General features: G+C 34.7%; 1 protein-coding gene across 2 annotated transcripts in view; it reads right to left on the bottom strand.

The window, feature by feature from the left end:
- The window catches only part of LOC137408331 (putative nuclear envelope pore membrane protein POM 121B), a 55,573-nt gene that overhangs the window by 20,514 nt on the left and 18,611 nt on the right, over nucleotides 1-16,448 (bottom strand). For both annotated transcript variants that reach the window (XM_068094822.1, XM_068094823.1), the window contains exons 8-10: nucleotides 10,650-10,754; nucleotides 5,407-5,476; nucleotides 2,820-2,920 (exon numbers count right to left, since the gene is read on the bottom strand). In XM_068094822.1, the coding sequence (XP_067950923.1) occupies nucleotides 2,820-2,920; nucleotides 5,407-5,476; nucleotides 10,650-10,754 (276 nt within the window). The remainder of the gene's footprint in view (nucleotides 1-2,819; nucleotides 2,921-5,406; nucleotides 5,477-10,649; nucleotides 10,755-16,448) is intronic.

Genomic DNA, 16,448 nt, shown 5'->3' with positions numbered 1-16,448 from the left:
ATAGTTGACCTGTAAAAAATATCTGAAGTTTCCGACTTTTAAGAAAAGATCGGCCGATACCGATTCAGATACTTAACACCCATATCGGCACCGATACCGATTCTGATATTAGAATCGGGACAACTCTACTATTTTCGAACTAACCGAATAAAATAGATTGAGTGCGCATAACTTTCAGCTGAAAAAGAGAAAACAATATACTATATACTATTTTTGTACACTTGCGCAGTAGACACTCCTACAACATAAATAATCCAGTCCATAAATGTTTGTTTTAGGGATCTACGTTATACAAACTGTAAAATATATGTACATTTCACAGTAAATTAAGGGCAGCACACAAATTCAAATCGATTTTCTTTTTTTTAGACAGCAAAGGTCTATGCTATAAAGAAAACTAACACAAATATGGTATAAACCTAAAATAAAGTAAAAATACAGAATTACTATCGCAAGAGCGGTGTCTGTCATTCTGTCCATTTTTAGGAAGCCAGGGTTAGAATAAAAGTTTGCTTTCAACAATACACCAACCCCATGATATCCAGTTTGGTAGACTGACACTAACCCCTGCACAAATCAACCGCTTCTAGGTATTTCTGAATAATTGTGCAGCTACTTATTCTCTTCGCTTTATCGAGCCACCTGATGATCTCTCACGGCACACTAGACTGCCAGACCACGCACTAGTATCACTATTATATATACTAGTATAATACACATACTCTATAATATTTTCACTCCCAAGTGCAACAAAAGAGAAAACGATATTTTAAAGGCTAACTTTGGAACTTTCAATATTCAAATCGACCAAGAGAACTTGTACTGACTTGATGCTTCACTTTATATAGAATTTGCTACATAACACGAAAAACTTGACATAAATTAATTATGGCAAGTGTTCTTACATAAAAGAAAGTTTACATTATATGAGCATCTACTGTACTACACTATTCACAAAGGTGAATAATCAAAGATCTATTAGCATTACAAACTAGTGAATGACTAGATTGTTTTAGATTTACTCCTTACCTACTAAAATCATTAAAAATATAATAAATAGATTAAAAACAACTGATCAATTAAAGCTTTATTCTATTTGTATCCCACAAGGTCCGTCCAAACACTTGTCATTTGTGAGCAGAGGTCAGAGGTTATTGTAGAGACTAACTCCTCTTTTCGAAGAACACATTGCCTTGGCTTCAAAACCTTGTCAACGTTTTTATTTTTACTAGGCATCTGAATAATGGTAGTAATAAAGGGAGTTCAAAGTCACCCGCTTGTTTTAGCCTTGGATTATTAATACAACTGTAAATGATTAGCTCAAATTACATCTTCTAAAAGACAATCTTGAAGAGCTTATTGACACTTGGACACCTGGACTCCAGATCATTTTTGGAATTGTCTTTCCAACTGATTCTATGGCTGAGTAAAATTGGCTGAGTAGTTTTGCTTTGCTTTCCCACAATTTTCGCTCAAATAGGATTACGACATTTTAGTCACCTTGTGCACCCTATCCGTGCTTCCAGAATAATGCCGAAATTTTAAGTTTATTGGGTTACTAACTCTATCGCTGAAATTCAGATGCCATTTCTAACTGGCCAAAAAATGGCTACTGAGAGAACATTAGTTTCTAGTAAAACAATAATTGAAAATCTAGATAATAAATGATCAAAAGTAGACAAAAGCCTATTCATAACAAATATACACACACCATCAGAGGTGGTGTACTGCAATCATGACATTTCGTCAGTTATTTTTAAAATATCACTTCTTTGAAAACATGTGAAGAAAACAATTTACTCAATTTGATTTCTGTTATTTTCATTGAGTTCCGCAAACTTGTAGCTTCAATATGATATACAGTTCAAAAGACATTGTGCTATCCTAAGTGCTGTCAAAGTCAATGGAAAGTTGTTAATCCTGTCTAGAATGAGGGGACCTGCTTGTGTATACAAGATTATGCTTTCTAGTTTTCTAATTTTCTAACAATTCATATACGGACTGAGTTTCCAATAAGCAGCAATTGGCAATTAATATTTCTGAATAAAAATGCATATGCAACTGACCTTGACCGAAAACAAAAGATACCCTAGTTATGTGTTTATTGTACTATTCAACTATTCAATTTTGTGATACTATTGCAACATAATTTGAACAACTCTTATAACAATTGGTGGTCCTGAAAAGGGCAATTGAAGTGTATAAATAGACAGGATTATCATTAATATAGATATAACATGATTACACTGATTCCATCACCTCTGCTATAAAATGAGACTGAGATACTTCTGTTTTATTGTACTAGACCAAGGAGAGATTTCCGGTCCAATGATGTGTAATATGTGGCGCTTAAATGGAGATTAACATGGCATCAGTTAGGGTGCCATGATAAACAATGGCGTGAATTAGTGGGTGGTCTCATAACTTCTGACAGCACTGAAGAAGGGTGAACAAGAGTTCATGGAATACTGAAGGCCTGTGGTGAAAACTATAATTTTAGAAGTGTTAACGAAACACTGAACACGTCGTCGTTCCATCGTAAAAGAGAGACAAAAATTGTTCAAACCTTGTTTTTAAAAACTAGCGAGTTCCGATGTTATGAAAAGTCAGTTACAACTATACATGATGACTGCAAGTTATTGCTATTATTAAGCTATTATTATTATTAAACATTATTGAACTGTAGGAAATGATGCAGTCTAGATTCTAAATAGGATTTTGGAAGAGATTGGAAAAAGTATGTGAAATATGATACATCAAAGCCAACAAGTAAATACTGACTTACTTACCTTTAGAATGAGAATTATTAAGTATCATACCTGTGTAGGCAGGGTGTCGATAGTGTTGCTTAGCATCTGTTTCAGAGTAGAGGAAGTTCCAGCGCTGGCCTTGCTCTCGGAGGAAACTGCTTGAACTGACTCTAGAATAAATAAAAAAAGTCTTCGATTTTCATGCAGTCCAGGGTTCATTTACAACATAATAAATACAAAAACACTTTGAAGCAATAACAATCTAAAATTTTGAAACGTCAAAGTGTAATTCAGATCAACGGGTAACTAGGCTACCTACATTAGCAATAAGTCATTGTATCAAGTTATTGTTGACGTTTTCTTAGAATTTTGTGTTTCTTAGAACTCCTTGAAATCTTTATAACAAAATCTGTGATTACAAAGCGTAAAAATGAGGAATAAAAATCATGCAAAATTATTAAAACTGGATGGAAAAGTTGTATACAGTAGGTGCTCCTATAACATAAATAATCCATTACGAGACCATTCACGCTACAGAGATTTTCTGATATACGAAGCGCAAAACACTTGTAGTATGTAAACAGGTTAATCCAGGGGTGTCCAAGCCTTTTGCAAAGGGGACCAGATTTGGCGTGTTAAAAATTTAGGGGGGTAACCTTGGCAGACAATTTTTACATATAACAGCAATTAATCTAAATAAATTTCACTGAACCAATATTTGTTTCACATTTGCTTTTTAATTTCAATTTCAACTATCTTAAGCATGTGTTGTGGTTCGTTTAAAACATGCATATCAAAATTGAATTGACATAATTGAAATTTAATAATCACTTAACTTCACTTTTTTAACACTAACTTTTTTGTAACAGTTGAACAGAAGTAATTGTACTCATAGGTACAAATTACATTTGAAACCTGAAACAATATCTCACTATGGCAGTTTAATATTTATAGAATTTATAAACACAATTAGAGAAAAATAAACAAGTAATAGGCATATCAACAAGTGCAGGACTCATTTAAAATATGGCAGCAACTATAAATGTTGATTGGATTTTTAAATGTTCAACACGCAGATAACAGCGCTTCTGCCCAATTTATTAACCCTTTGAACCCTGGTCGTTTTTGCCAGTGGTGTCAGTAACCCTAAGCAATCTGTCCAACAATCCTAAGTTTTTAAACTTTTGTTACATATAACTAAACATGCTAATAACAAAATGATATTTGGTGAAACATTAGTAAAAAGGTCTGGCAACTCACAACAAATGTCATAAAAAAAAACAATGCGTCACCATAATTCGAGCCAAAACTATTAAAGTTCGTACGATTTTAAAAACTCGTAAAAACATTTACAGTAGCATCATATCCATTGAGTACATGTTCATCATCATTCTATGACTCAAAATAAATAGGAAAATTATAATTAGTATTATAAAAGTCTTTATTTGTATCACAATCATATATGACTTACCAACACAACAAACAAGTCGTATCAATTTATTCGCGATACCGTTCCAATAAAATTGGTTATTAAATCGAAAGTAAAGATATTTGAAAACTGTTACAAATGGATGAGACATTTTTGGCCAAACATCCTGTGCAAGAATTAATCTGATTGGTTTACGCTGTTACTTAGAAACTGCTTTTGTAAACAAAGCCATGTGAATGCCCGAATTCCGGCCGTTAGGGATTTTGACACACCCTACGCAATGCTGGGAAATCGGCTGTGAGGGTTCAAAGGGTTAATTCTACAGGCGAGTCAGACGTTATTGATTTTATGACAGAGGGTGCAGGCCGGATGAAAATTGACCCTGGGCCACATTTGGCCCATGGGCCGGACTTTGGACATGTCTGGCTTAATCCACTCCAAGATAATCCCAAACTCACTCTTTTTGCCCTTTCAATAGGAAAAACTAAACCTAACTATTTAATTTAATGACTGTACAGTAATGACTACAGTAATGGTGGTATTATTGGTTTGTATCGACAGCTTTTCTCTGTTTTATCGCTTTCACTTGGTTTAGGGCTCATAATTACAGTAAATTGATGTTAGGTTAAAGGAAGAGCGCAGCTTCAATGCCAAATCAAATTAATTTTTTCACTGTTTTTCTCCCAGTAAGGTCAAAAGTAGCTGCAAAGAAAAATATTGTGCATGCCTAAAATGACGGGAAAAATGTAAACAATACTCCAAATACCCTCACATGTAATTTTCCCTCCCAAAAGTGGCAATAGAGAAAACACTATTGTTAAGATCAATTCGTTATCCAAAACCGAACTTGACGATTTTCACAAATTTGACTCTCCACGTTAAAGGAAGTTTCTAACATAATTCAGAGCAAAAACTACATGAATTCTTTACGATCAGAGGAATTCAGGTCAGAGGTTTACATTACAGAGGTGTCAACTGTACTACAATAAGGGCCTCTACTGTATTGCCAGTTGATGTATCACACTGCACATCAGGACTAACTTGCGTCTAGTTACGTTGTTTAATTTTATTAATGTAATTTAATTCATTCGTAAATAATTTTGAGAATAATCAAAATAAATCTTTGAAAGCGATAGACAGCATTCATTTTGGTGATCTGCAGATGACAATTGGTATAAAAACACATGTATATTTAACTATGCAGTATAAGATGACTGATTGACTAACCTTGGATCGCAGATGAAGTTGTTGTCGTTTCTGGTATGGTAATTGTTGGCTTGATTATAGGCATAACAATCTACAATTGCCAGATGATGTGTGATGGTGAGAAGGAACTCCCTCTCCTTTGGGTGTAAAAAAGGATTTTCAACAACTAGAGGATAGAAAATAATACTGCTGCCTTTTGGTGAACACAATGTTTACCGCGAAGCCTCTAATTGAACGTCATGGCGCTCTATTTTTCAATCCTTCCTCTATATTGGCGGTCAATTGGAGGCCGAGTTCAAATATAGGCTGGCGATGTATTGTTCAAACTAGTCGTCAGAATTTTCGGAAAATAAATTTAATCCTATTACGGGTGAAGCGAATGTCGCCTATATTTTGCTCTTTTTTCCGGTGGAGCGATATTAAATCTTTTACAAGCATAGCAACATTATGGTCGTTTAGCGATACTGACGCTCATGGGCAGAGCGTCTATTATGTCCCACACAAATGGTTTTTTAGAAATTGACTTCTGGTTACCTTATTGCCTTTTTTGTTTAATTTTTTTGCAAATTGTAAACTGCAATAGATTGGTCTCTGTTAACAAGCAAACAATGAGCCATTTTGAGAAAAAAAAACACGATCGTTTTTGCAATACTAATCAAAGGAAAAATCTGGAACAAAAACGTCTTTAACCCTTTTAAACCCATTGTAGCATATACGCTACATGTACTTTGAACCACTACTGCTCTTTGCTATTAGGTAATCCATTTGCTTTACTGACATGAAAGCCTAATGTTGTTCATGTGCTACACAGTTTATGTGCAATATGATTGGACACTGCAGTCATGTGACCAATATCCGCCATTTTGAAAAGTAACTGTGACATGTGGACAGACTGAGGAAAAAAGGGTTTTTCTCTGAGTGAATTTTCACCCTAAAAAGGTATGTAATCATATATATTTTGTTTTATTTGTGAAATAGACCTTCTATTAAACAAATGTTTATTGCAGTTTTAGAGATATTTTATACCAGAAGTACAAATTATATCACCTCATTTTCATGTTGCACCGGTGCTACATTGGGCTATTAGCAGCACATGATGATGGAATTCCACCAGCATAGTGCATATGTGCATATGATTGGCATAGCAACTAAATATACATTTTAGTAAAATAGTAAGATAATTGTACATAAAACTTATAATGATGAATAGTACTAATCATAATAAATAAAAGTAGTGATAATAAAAATATAATTTTTGGTAATACTTTTGTATATATGTATATAGTAAATTTAGGGTATGTATAGAGTCAATTTGTCTTACATCAAAATTTCAGTAGAAAGAATAACAATTATAATAGCTATATAGACATTAATTATTAATATTGAATTTTTGTAAGAAACTTTCTTCTTTACAATTTCTAAATCAATTGCATGAATCAAAAGAGACTACTGACATGTCTAAAAACTTGGTATAAAATAACCATAAATTTTGGATTTTTCACTCATTGTTCCATTTTTTAGCTTTTTTGGGGCATGTCTCAACGAATATTAGCTGAAGATTTGATCAACAGGATAAACTGCGAGCAGAGTGAAGACGAACTAGAAGATATTGATGACAGTGATGAGGATGAAAACTACGAGACACCTCAAATTGAAGTGAGACATCGCAAATCTCAAGCTGTACAAACAAAAAACACAGGGTGTTCACACTCTATTTCTTTATTGAGAATCTGTTATTCTGCAGTTGTATTTCCCTGTGGCAATAATTCTACCAAAATATGTCATTACTTCTATTGAAAAATGCTTGTATCTCATTCTAGGAACCACAGATGGAGACTGAGGATGACGAAGATGACATACCTTTAGTAAACTTTGCCAGAACTTCAACATCTAGCTGCAACCCAAGATGGCGAAAAAGAAAATTTACATCACCCAATTCAGTTTTTCTAGGTGCTACACCACAGCCCCCTGTAAGCGCAAAAATCGACACACCCTATGAATATTTTCGACGGTTTACTCCAGACAGCATGTTCAACAATATTGTGAGCAATACCAATCTATACAGCACACAAATGTGTGGAAAACCAATCAACATTAGCAACAAAGAACTTGAACAGGTAATTGGAATGTACTTTCATATGGGTCTAGTGAAGATGAATTCTGTCCGGCAATATTGGGAAACGGAAACATTTTATCCTCCTGTAGCGGGTGTGATGAGCAGAAATCGGTTTCAGGAAATACTAGCCACCTTGCATTTTGTCAACAACCTTGCAGTGACTGAGGATGACAAGAAAGATAAATTGTGGAAGCTGCGACCTTTTCTTGATCAAATGAAAGAATGTTGTCTGAAACTAACACCTACAGAATTTGTCTGCATTGATGAGATGATGTGCCAGTTCCGTGGCAAAACGAGCAAAATTCGGCAATATCTGAAAGGTAAACCACATCCTTGGGGATTCAAAATATGGGCACGAACTGATCCGAGCGGAATTCTATATGACTTTGAGGTATATCAAGGTGGCACCGGAGTTCGGACAGAGCATGGTCAAGGCACGGATGTTGTTTTGAAGCTGACATCATCACTTCCTGTCAATGCCAACTACAAGGTTTATGCGGATAATTTTTTTACCAGCATTCCACTACTGAAGAAGCTAAAGGAAAGAGGTATGTTCTACACCGGAACAGTTAGAAAAAACAGACTGGCTGGCTGTCCACTTCTTGAAGACAAAGAACTGAAAACAAAAGGTCGTGGTGCACTGGATTACAGCGTTGAAGAAAACTTTCAAATTGCTGCGGTGAAATGGGAAGACAACAAATCAGTAACAATGCTGTCATCTCTCACAGGTGCACACCCAGTTTTAGAAGCAGAGAGATGGGATAAACAAAAAAAGTCATATGTCAAGATTCCCATGCCATCAGTAGTTGGAGATTATAACAAAAAAATGGGCGGAGTAGACCTTCTGGATTCGTTTTTGGCATCATTCAGGTTCAAGATGCGATCACGCAGATGGTACCTCTATCTCTTCTGGCATTTCATGATGGTAGCCTTAATAAATAGTTGGAATGTCTACAGAAAAGATTTTCAGTTGTTGAAACTACCCAAAAAGGAGATGCTAAGTCGTCGTCGATTTCAGGTATTGTAGAAGCTACATACACAATCAACACTGTCTAACAATTTGTGCTACACAAAAGTTTGTGATTTCTATACAGGTTGATGTCTTTTTTTAGTCATATCTTGCCTCAACACTAATAAAAGTCAACAGTCAGCCAAAGAGAGGACGTCCCTTGAATGCAAGTTCCAGTCCAGCATCACCTGCGCAGCCACAAAAAAAGAGACGTCATGCTCCAACAGATGATGTACGAAAAGATGGTTTAGCTCATTGGCCATCAAAAATTGATAAAAGAGGCAGATGTCAACTTTGTGAGACAAATTTCACAAACACCATATGCACCAAATGTGATGTGAGATTGTGTTTCAATGAAAGCCGAAATTGCTTCATGGACTTTCATAAATAGTTCTAGTGATATTCATATAAAAACATTTTTTTTGTGCTTCTACAATTTCGTGAACCCATAAATATTTGTGTGCTGCATCATTCATTTATTATCTTTCAGTTTAGTACTATCAATTTGGTAATTTGAGCAATAAAAGTTTGAACAGATATTATGCCCAATGCAAATACTGCTATGCTGCTTTATGCCCAATGTTGCGTATATGCAACATTTTCAAAAATAAATCCAGGTTGCTATGATGATGAAATTTTTATGTATATGTGTTCAGTGCATGGTATAAAATTAAATAACGCAAGAAAAAAAATTTTAGCATCAGGATTTATACCTGTGGGTTTAAGAGGGTTAAATAAATTGGGAATTTTGTTTGTAGCTTGTTACTGCTTTTGTTTCTGCTTTCTGAATGTTTTCCCAGAGTGCACAACTTTCTTTTACTGTCATGGCGTCCTCCAAAGGCTATAGGCAAAAGCAAGGCTATAGAGAAACCAGAACACACACATGGCGTCAAGGCTGCGGTGTAAGCCTCTGCAAGGGCAAATGCTTCAAAAAGTACCACAGCTAGAGAAACAGTTATATGAAGAATTGACATGAAACGTGTTTGTTTGTATTTAGCTGTATCATAAAAAACATAATGCACGTATACAATATCATAAGAGTGTATAAAAGATTTTTAAAAAATCGATTTGTGAAAAATTAATTTTCCCAAGGGGTCTCAAATAGCTTAAAAAAACTAGGTTAAACTTTTTGGATGCAATAAATCTGCTAATTTACTTCCAACTTGTCAAATATCTCTTGATGAATATGCATTGAGAAACCGAGCAATATCACTACCAGCTGATATCTATTGCTTGCAATTGACCTGCATTGATATTATAGCTTGTGTCCTTCTTTGCAATTTATTGGCACTTCCAATTTTTAATTCATTCTAAATTTGAACACGTATTTTCATTTTATCTTTGTATTTAACATTGTTGCATAAAAACCCATTGCAACCATTGATATGTTTGCTACAGTTTGCTACAGCCAAAACTAGCTTGTTATGTGCAATGAAAGAGGAGTTACGAGCGTCGATCAATTGTATGAACAGATTATCGCAATGATGCTATCAAATAATATGCTATAAATTTGTAAGTTATATTTAATGATAATCTACCGAATGCTACAAACATATATTCATGAGCAAGTGATATCAACGAACCACACTTCGATTGCATGCAAAAACAAAATTAACATTTTTTAAACAAAAATATTTCCATCGTTCTATAGTAAATAGTAACCCATAGTAGAAATCTAACGCAAACCCCGATAGAAACATAAATCTGTATATACATTCTGTACATACAAAAAACATTTTGTATGTACATATTAAAATATCTACAGTACAGCTGTCATCGTTTTAATTTTTTATTACCAAACTGCTTCGGGCTTGGCGCTTTTTGCTTCACGTTCACTATAACAGCTATAACACTATTAATATATGTTGTGATCTATACTATTCATACTTGATATCATTTTAGTTAAATACATGTAACTTTTTCAATAATGCTTAGTCGACCTTATTAAAACCTTTTTCAAACTAATTCGACATAAAAGACTGTTCCAATTTGAATTTTGGATTCTGAATGATGGGGTAAATGCCGAAACGAGGGGGGGAACTTAAGATTCCACTTTGTAAGGCGAAAAAAGTAGAGAGACGCTTGAACCCAGGGGTTTAATATGCAGTGAATTGAACGAATAAACCATTGATGTCTGACCTGTGGAGAGTCAGGTTCCAGACCAAGTAGAAGATTGGCTCTCCTCTGGTTCACATTGCTATCATGCTCTCGGTCTTCAAAAGTGGCGACAAAGCCAGAAAGGGGCTGCAAAAACATTGAACTCTTATACTGAATCTAAAAGCAGGAACAAAATACTTTGATAATTATGAACAAACAAGAGAGGACATGGATGAATCACAATGAACAAAAAAATTAGTAGCATGCATAGTGACTAAAGTAAAACCTCTATATATAATGTGCATTGAGAACCTGAGGAATATCTCTACCAGTTCATACCTATTGCCAAATATCAACCATAGAAAATCTAATAGTCTGCATTGCAACTTGTTGGGGCTGTCAATTTTTATTTTATTCTAAATTTGAAGGCATCTTTTGAAAGCATAACTCCATTTAACAATGTTGCATAAAGATCATTGTAGTCTTGATATTTTTGCTACATATTGCGGCGAAAACTGGCTCGTTAAGTGCAATAGAAAACCGCGGATCCATCGAAAACCGAGTTGATATAACGGCAATGTTGCTATCAAATAATGTGTTATAAATCTGCAACTTTATAAGTTATATATTAATGGTCAATCAAATGCTACAAACATATTTAGGAAAAAGTGACATAAACAAACATTTATAATACATAGAAAAACAAAAATTAACATTTTTGAAACAAGAAGACTGTCCGCACAAACTGTCGCTTGCGCGGACAGTTGCGTTCGAATTGTTACTTTCGTTTGAACCCATTTCATATTCTTCTGGCTGTTAAATACTTTCCACAGTGACTTCTGACCTCAATTCACCTTGTGCACTGCTGAGGTAATCGATATTAGCGTACAAACAACTTTTTTAGCAAAACAAAACTACACACTGCCATTTAGAGCACACCTTTCGCGCATCTTATGAAAAACTTATCAACGTGTAAGCTAGCATGTGCGTGCTAAGCAGAAACTTTTAGCTTCAAAATAGTATGAACAGATTCGATTGTACGTAATTGCTAAACCGTTTTTCATAGATATTGAAATAACAAGACTGCGTTAACCCTTTCGCATTAACCTTTCGTTAACCCTTTGGCATTCAAATACAGGTTTTACCGTATGTATAAATAGATACTTTTTGCCCTATAAAGACTAGGTTTGTTAGTAAAGACTCTTTACTAACTCTTTATATAGCAAAAAAGATTTATTTTAAATATATACCTCTTTACAAAAAGGCATATTTTGCTCTTAAAATGATGATTTTTTGTTTCTATGTTGGTAGGCACTATTTTATACACTACAGTGCTAGCATGTACAGTTTACATCTTGGTCCGCCTCTGAGTTGCAGTTTTTGCATATATTTTTGCATTTCAGCGTTGCTCCTCAGTGGGTTGGCAGATTTTTTGTGTAAAGCGGTTGCTTATGTATTTGTAAATATCTATATGTATGGATATATGCACTGTATATCTATAAATACAGTGCACCCCTGGTGTGCGCCTTGTTATACGATTATTTCACCTTTTGATGTAGAGTAAAATGTTTTTCCGCCTCCACCATATGACATTTTTTCACCATACGACAACATAAATTTCTATCAAAATTCAAATTAAGCAGACGGTGTGTTGAATACGTTGGAATAACAAAGATGCCGATAAGCTATTCGCCGAAATCAATCAAGCAACGCCTAAAAGAGATACGATTCTCTCTAACTCATTTAATCTCACTCCCTCTCTATCTCTCACTAACACTCACTCTCCCCCTCCCTTACACACTCTTTCCTCCTCCCTCTCCCTTAGAGAAAATGAAACCGGAAACAGGTGATAAAACTTCGTAGCTATACAATTTTAGATGTCGAAAGTTAAGTTCATTTCAGCAATATACATTATAAAATTCAGCTTCAAGGGTGAGATTAGTACGCTAAATACGTTAAAATTTAAGTTAAATTTAATGTTTATGTCATACGTCTGTCTCAAAGGTAAGAACTTTCTATGGTATGTACTGCAGATCATAACCACCAATTACACAAGTTATGGTGAATAACTCTAGTTACTTAGATTAACATACTACATGGTAATTAATTTTTAATATGTACAGTACTTATATAAAATGTTGCTTTTTTACCAGGGGTATTTGCATTATATAACTACTGTGGGTTTCTATACTCTCTATATGACATCTTCACCTCACGCTGCCAACACTGGAACGAATTAATGTCGTATGACGGGGTGCACTGTACCCTAAAACTTCTATTTGACCTCCACCTCTAATAACACGTCACTATAGAAGGGTTGAAAAATACAGCGCCCCTCTGTAATCGAACGCCACCTCTACTTGCCCACCACTTTGTCATTCTCTGATCTTTGCAAACCCATAATAGCAAGGGATCAGTAAAATGTGTCCGCAAAATGTGGTAATGATGACTAGATTATACCAATAACAATTCTTTCATTGTTGCTGTAGTGGTAGCCATGATTTTTGTGATGGTTACCTGAGAAGATCGATCGACACAATCATCAGAACTATACTGATTTGAAGTCACTAAGGTCTAAATCATATTCATTGTTTTTAGGTTTGCCTATAATGTGGTTTACAATCTAACCTAATTACTTTATATCGGTTTTATGAACGCTGCGAATACTCTTCAGGAACGCCGTAAGACGTAATAGCAGCTTTTGCCATGATGTATTATAACTTTAAAACATTGAAAACGTCTTTAAAACTTAACAGCGGTATGCCCGTTTTTGTAACTCTAAATCTTTACGGATTTTGTTTACTTTTGAAAGCAACACCTACTAAATAATCAATAACTGTATCGTGCTAATAATTTACAATCAACGTAGGTTCTTGTTTAACTCGGCCTAATATTTCGACACACACAGCACCCTCAGGATACGATTTTGATCCATTCCAGTGACGGTATCGTATGGTGAAAAAACCATCATTAGGGGTATAGAAACCATAGTAATTATATAACGCAAACATCTCCTGATAAAAATCGGCAAAACTTTATATAAGTGCTGTACATATTAAAAATTAGTAACAAAATAGTATGCTAACCTTAATAACTATAGTAACCTACAATAACTTTAGTGTATTAAGTGGTTATGATCTGCAATAAAATGTAGCATTGTAATGTATAAGTACTTACCATAAGGAGTTCTTACATTCAAATAGACGTACATATAACGTAAACTTTGAATTCACCTCAAGTAAGTTCAGCTTACCAAACACACGCACTTTTTGTTAGCAGGTGAAGGGAAGTTGTCTGACCACTGTTTGAAGAAATCGCAACTCAAATTTTGCTACTGGTTTTAAAGAAAATTTTTACTATTTCACACAGGAAAACTGCTGAACTGGGAGAAAATGGTCACCGTGTCTCTTTCAGGCATTGTGAAAATATTTTTGGCAAACAGCATTTCGGCGTCTTCGTTATTTTGACGTACGCAACAAGCACAGCGACTGCCTAATTTGTGATAGTTTACTAACTCGTGTGAAAGTTTCCTTGAATTCGTAAGGTGAAATAAGATTCGCATGGTGAGGTGAAAAATAATCATGTTCCACTTTGTAAAGTGAACAATCATATATCAGGGTAATCGTATCCTGAGGGTGCACTGCATATGAAATATGGCTTAGCAAAAATGCTGAGGCAGACAGCATTAATGTCAACCCGCTTGAAAAATAGTGTAATATAGGCGGCATGACATTAGCATCACTTCGCCCATAAAAGTGTTAAATTTATCATCCCAAAGTTCTGAAAAACCCATTGAAAAACAGCCTCATCCTGGATTTGAACACCGCCTATAATAAAACACTACTATAGGAAAAGGGTTAAAAATAGCTATAATGTTCAAATTATAGCTGTGCGATATGAGTTTTCAGCATTTCGATATGATATGCAATAAATATCGACGATACCGATATTCGATACGAGATTTGCATTTCTAATGACTAATGTTAGGTTTTGCAATGACATGAATGAAGAGTGTATTGTAATAAAACCAAAAGTTCGAAAACAATTACATGTAATTGGAAATTAAAACAATCTACTCCAAAATAAAAACACCAAGACAAGCTACAGCTTAACACAAATGACTACAACAAACCGAAAATCTAACTACAAGTTTCTACCATTACGAAAAATTTTTCGCAAGGGACAGTCATTGCCGATTTCTAGCATTGCAATATAAAGTCTCAACTCCATTGCTGACTTCAACCTCAATGAAAAACTTTGCCGCGTCCGATGACTTTCTTGCTGAAACAATTAATGTGTAGTGGCAATAGCACTTGTGACCGTCCATCTAGTTAGTTTTTACACCACAAACAATAAATCCCGCATAAACAGTTACTGTGGTCAATATTTATTATCTAATTATAAATAGTGGTTTATTAACAATATAAACCAATTGGCCAAAAATATGCCTCATATCGATATAAGCTTAGCACTACATGGCCATGTCGATATAGCATTAACATCGACACAAATCAACACGTCGATATATCGCGCAGCTATAATAGTTCAAATAGAGGTTTCACGGTATGAATGAATATATGTAAGAATTAGTTCAACTTAGCTTTTAGCTATTGTCAGTTACGAGGATGTGGTCTTTCCTCTCATTAGGCTGCAATCCAAAAGAGCCATATTTGGTGTTGACGAGTTATTTTTCCCTCTTTTTCACATGAGAAAATGACAAAACAGACCAGTGGTGTGAGAGAGGAAAAACTAACCAATAAACACCCGGTATGATTCTTTTGGAATAAAGCTCAACCAGAGAAAATACCGCATCCTTGAAACTGACAGTAGCTGAAAGCTAAGGAAAAACTATTTAAAACAATTGTTTTAATTTGCTCCATACTTAGTGTTTAGCACTCTTTATTAGCTTTACTCAAGTAACTATCCTTTGGATAAGTGTTTATTTCAGCAGTATGTATGTACTTATATTTGCAGTATGCAAACATATATATATATATATTTATATATATATATATGTACGTATACATGAGATGCTCCTATATGTAAACATATAGGAAAATGTGAAAAACTCTTTAACGTCAAGCCTGGATGAGTTCTCACATTCGATTTCCATAGTAATCTATATCGCCACACTTGAAAGAAAAAACGAAACGCGTATAACGTTACAACGAAATGCGTATAACGTTATATCTATTATATATACCACTTCCATGACAACATATTAGTTCGTCGTGAGATAACAGCAGATGTGTCGACAAAACAAATCGGTAGTTGCACAATTGTTCAGAAATACTTCAAGGCGATCACTTGGTGCAGGTGCTTCAGCGTCGGTCTATCAATCTGAATTTTACGAGTTGAAGTATCATTGTATGTTGTCGTTCAATTTAATCTTGGCCCTTACATACATATAGATGACCAACAGGTAGTACCGCTTTTTTATAATAAAGTATTTTTTGTTTTGCTTTATTGCAGAGATAAAATCTTTGTTACTAGTTTTAGTTCCCAGAATTGACTTTGCTGTTTAGGAAAAATAAGCAAATCGTCGTAAATGAACGTTGAAGATGTGCGCTCTCAATCAGCTTATTGTGAAATTATCGCAATCACGGTCTATAAAACCAGTGAAGTTGATCAGAAAAAGAAGAAAAGTTATTGATGCAAACCAATAATACTGCAAATATGACACAGCTCACAAACTAAAAGGTTGAATCTAGTTTTTCCTTTTTGTATGGCTAACGGGGTGAATTTGGAAAGATCTTGGAGAGGATTAGGCAATTTACATGTATTTTATTGTTTGTATAACGTAAGTGGTCCTAGAAAGGATAATTGGAGGAGCGCCTATTG

The sequence above is a fragment of the Watersipora subatra genome, chromosome 11 (genome assembly GCF_963576615.1).
Source record: "Watersipora subatra chromosome 11, tzWatSuba1.1, whole genome shotgun sequence".
In the NCBI taxonomy this organism is placed as follows: Eukaryota; Metazoa; Bryozoa; class Gymnolaemata; order Cheilostomatida; family Watersiporidae; genus Watersipora; species Watersipora subatra.
The sequence above is the reverse complement of the archived record's forward strand: the minus strand, read 5'-3'. Positions and strand labels throughout refer to the sequence as shown.